Genomic DNA, 4,762 nt, shown 5'->3' with positions numbered 1-4,762 from the left:
AGAGTAATTAATTAGGATAATTTTTTTTTCATTTTGCAATATAATAAGCTTTTAGTGCACCAAGAAAAAGATTTATCTTTTTTCAACGGCAAATTTAATAATTAGTAATATTCATAATATTAATATTTTATTAAAAATGAATATCAAACTCAAAATTTTCTTATCACTCTAATTCTCCATCTCAATGTTCAAATCAACTTTATACCTTATTAAAAAAAAAATCATGAAGCCAAATAAATAAATAGATACTAATTGTAATCATAATCAATGCCATATATAAGAAAAGTCATTGGAACTTTTTTTACAACAAAGTCATTGGAATTATTCATGTGCATTTCTGCTTTTAATAAGTAAAGTACCAGTACTTTTACAACAAGTAAAGTTGTAAACCACACACCCAATGACAAATATACACATATCAATCTTAAAATATTAGCTTCATGTTCTACATCACACTAATTATATGAGCATAATTAGTGACTCGAAAATATCTTATGTTCTTTTACATAATATTACAATTTAAATATATTTTTAATTTTTATAAATAATATTATTTTTAGTTCATATTAATACTTTTATATATTTTTAATCTTTCTAGATATTAATGTTTTTGCTTTTGATCTTACGCATTTTTATAGTTCATGCAAAATTTATTATTTTTAAATTGGTCCATATAATACATAAATAGAATATTTGATTTCAGTCTCTTCAAATAAGAACTAAAATAAATATTTATACGGACCAAAACAAAAAGTAATATATTTGCATAAACTAAAAACAAAATATCAAAAATCAAAAACAAAAATTTATATATTTATAGAGACTATAAATATATTTAAACCATATAATATTATCTATTTATATATTTTTTTCTCTTAGCTAACCACATTAGACATAGTTGCTTTCACCATTCAATATTATCTTAGCTTTTCCACTTCCACAAACAACGTCAAGGTTGTAAAACACTATCAACATAACCAAAGAGCATAAGAAAACCATCACTGGACCAAAAATCCAAAGCAAAAGTGGGAGTGCGGAGTAGAAAACTCTATTTCCAATAGTGTTCAAAGTTGTTCCTTTCTCCAATATATCTGACAAATATTCAGAAGTCACCATAGACATAACATCTTGCGGTGTGCAAATAAGGATGCTTAATTGATTGAGAAATCTAATTGAAAGTGTGTGACAAAAAAATGAGAATAAGAATATGGTAAGAAGTGTAACATATTTAAGTGCTACCATAAATTCACCATGAGCACCATAGACAACATCATCAAGAGGTTTTTTGACACTATAAGTGCTACTCATGAGAGCAGCTAAGCCAGCTGAAAGCAAAATTGATGTGGTGGCCATAAGAGTTGATCCCATTAATTGGTTTCTAAGACTTTGAGCTACTAGGATGTTCTTCTTTTCAATATCCTAAACAAAAATAATTGACAATAAGGTTTTATTAATGATTTTGTATGGTAAAAAAATTAAGTCAAATGACTTCTATTACCTCTATTGTACAAATATTCTCGTATGACTATTAAGATTCAAAAAGAGAAAAATAGATTTTATTTTATTTTATTTTAATGATGAAATTTGATATTTTAGTTGAAGTTAATTATAACTAATAAGTGAAAAAAAAGAGATGTGTTTTTTTAAAGAAGTGAAAAAAAAATAGATTAATACAGTTAATTTAATAGATTTAATTTGTAAAAATGTTGAATATAAAATGCTTATATATTTGATTATTTGATTTGAATAGCTTAAATACAATCATTGTCCCTCTATTTTTTATTTATTCATTGTCTCTAATTCTTAATGAGTTTAATTTATATATTAACATTTAACAATATAAAATAATTTTACACAAATATTCAGTCAAATATCATCGTTTAGATATATTATTATTATAATAATAATAATAATAATAATAATAATAATATTTTTTAATATAGTACACAAATATTAGAATAATGAAACTTGATCACTCTATTTTATCTTATGCTTGATTTTAATCTTTAATTTTTAAATTCATAATTTTGATATTCCAATTTTTAAGATGTCATATTTTCCTTTCTACGCATTTGAAGGGAAATTTTGATTAGGTGATAGGTGAGAGATGTTTATTTGTTGATGATGTGAGATGATGCCACTCATTTCTATATCATCAAAATATACATTACTTTATATCACAAGAATCAAATCTGAGTAATTTTAATTGTTAACAACTCATCTCATTTTAAATTTCATGTTATCAACACATTTGCCACATAGATTTCATTTAAAGTTACAATTCTGAATCATTTTCTTTTCCTTGTGAGAAATTACAGTTAAAACAATAAAACAAAAGAAGAGTCATATTCAACGCACCTTTTTCTTTTTATTATCTTTTTAAAAAGTTTTTTTATTGACATTTTATTTTAAATTACAAATCAACTTTTGAATTATAATAGTGCCACTTCATATTTTGCAAAAGGCCCTACATTATCATGGTCAAAGGTACTTAAACCAAGGGGGTCCAATATGTAGATTCTCTCATATAATCAAGATTCTAAACCAGTGTTTTAAAAAATCATAATGGAAATTGAACAGGAAAATTATCTAGATATACAATTCAACTATTTTGATTTGTTCGAATTAATTAATCAATAAATAATTTTTTTTCAATTCACGCTACAACTGATTGGACCACTCAATTTGATTTTATTTTTAAAACTCTATTCTAAATTGATAATTAAATACGTATTTTTAATCACACTTGTGTTCGTCAATTTTAATGATTCTTACACTTTTGGTTCTCAAGTTCAGGGAAAAATAATTAAAAAATCATCAAAATTAAGGGACTCAAAGTTTAATAAATAAATAAAAATTTAAGATAAAAAAATTTGTGAAAATAATATGTATAAGGATCAAATTTTACACCTTTGTATTTAACAAAACCGACAAAAATTATAAAGAAACAAAGATTAATGAAAAATGAAAAATATAATAAATTGAAAAGATTTTGTTTTATTTTAAATAATCTAACCACAAAACTCACACAAATCAAATGCAAATAAGAGAAATATTTTAAATTCGAATATACACTCTAACACATCAAATTTCATTAAAAGTTATATATCAAGTACTATGATGTATTATACATGTTTTCACTAGGAGTAACAATAATAAAGAGCAAGAAAAGAATCAAATTACAACATAATATAAAAGATAGTATATACCTTCAACATAGTAGGCACCCAAAAACGTCTAGCATGAGCATTGATTCCAATTGTAGTGGAAAAAGGCTCTCTTCTAGTCTTATTCCACAACCATACATAATAACCTATAGTCATAAGAAATTCTAATGGTACAAGCATCAAATCTAGATAATATGTTTTCCATTCCATTATTAAAAAAAAAAAAAATAGTTTTCCTTTCTTCTCTTTGTTGTTATCCTTTTACATTATTTCTCCTAGCAATGAAGTACTATATATAATGGAAAATCATGAACTTGGAACAAAGTAAAAGATATTGGCAAGTAGTAGTTACCTAGAAAAACAAGTAAGATAGTGTCAACCACATCAAAAAAAAAAAAAGGTAAGATGTATAGTGTTAGTGCTGTAAAATCAACTTTTATTATGAGTGTTTTTAGTGTCACAAATTCTCTTAATTTCCTCTCTTCTTTTGTAGTTAGTACATCAAATGAGACTTTTTTTTCTTATAAAATGAACTTTTTTTATATCAAGTATATCACTTGTATTTCATTTTGAATATATTGTTTTCTCTCAATAGTTGTATTTAAGTTTATTCAATCATATGTTTTTAATTTTATTCGAATAAAAAAAATCATATTTTTTAATTATCAATGTTAAAGCATTTCATATTTTTAAATTTATAGGTGTTTGATCCAAATTGATAAAAAAAAAATAATGACAAATTAAAAGAAAAAAAATCCAAAACCAAACAAAATTAAGTATAGAAATGGCTTTAATTATTTATAATTTAGTATTAGAATGAAATATTGATTGCAAATTTGCAATGGCAACGAAAAGGGAAAGTAATCAAACATACTTGATTATTAGTTATATAGGAGTACAATGTGATAAATTTAATTTCGACGTCTTAACTTCATTGTTATCTTATTATATTAAAAATGTCACTAGATTTACTTTTTCTACAACTAAAACCACCTTAATCTCATAATTTTAACTTAATATTATAAAAATGATTGTTAAACAATATAATATCACTAAAGTTCATGTAAATACCATACATTAATTAGCTCGAGTTGTTGTGGTGAAAAAACTTAAATTCTTTATATTTATAATAATTAATTACTTATTTATTCTTCGGACTACTTAATGTGAGACTTAGATGAATATTCACTTTAGAATAATAATAATTATGTATGTCATGTTATTAGCAGAAGCATAATATAAAATTAGAGCAAGAGATTTGAAGATTCATCTCATAAGAAAAATAAATTTGATAGCTTGACATTAAAAAAAAAACTTTTTAGAATTCATTTGATAAAAGATGAGAGAAATGATTAAAATTTACTCTTTATATAGAGTTTAGAAGATTGGCAAACTGACTAAAATTCTAACTATAATTTAACTATTAAATTTCCAATACACCTTTGAGAAGTTAATGGGCAATTAAAAAAATAAAAGGAATGAATTAAAAATAAAAAGTTTTTTTTTTTGTAAGAAAAGCATAAAACTTCTGTTACATCACGATCTTTGTCCACGATACAATTTAATGGTCAATTAAAAAATTAAAAATAAAATAC

At 23.4% G+C, this 4,762-nt stretch overlaps 1 protein-coding gene across 1 annotated transcript; it reads right to left on the bottom strand.

Moving 5' to 3' along the window:
* Positions 1–244: 244 nt before the first annotated feature.
* LOC101512480 (uncharacterized) lies at positions 245–3,446 on the bottom strand. The gene is made up of 2 exons (XM_004512593.3): positions 3,210–3,446; positions 245–1,419 (listed from the first exon to the last, which is right to left on the bottom strand). Exons 1-2 carry the CDS (start codon positions 3,375–3,377, stop codon positions 889–891), a joined length of 699 nt encoding a protein of 232 aa, XP_004512650.1. The 5' UTR covers positions 3,378–3,446; the 3' UTR covers positions 245–888.
* Positions 3,447–4,762: the final 1,316 nt, after the last annotated feature.

The sequence above is a fragment of the Cicer arietinum genome, chromosome 8 (genome assembly GCF_000331145.2).
Source record: "Cicer arietinum cultivar CDC Frontier isolate Library 1 chromosome 8, Cicar.CDCFrontier_v2.0, whole genome shotgun sequence".
Lineage (NCBI taxonomy): Eukaryota > Viridiplantae > Streptophyta > Magnoliopsida > Fabales > Fabaceae > Cicer > Cicer arietinum.
The sequence above is the reverse complement of the archived record's forward strand: the minus strand, read 5'-3'. Positions and strand labels throughout refer to the sequence as shown.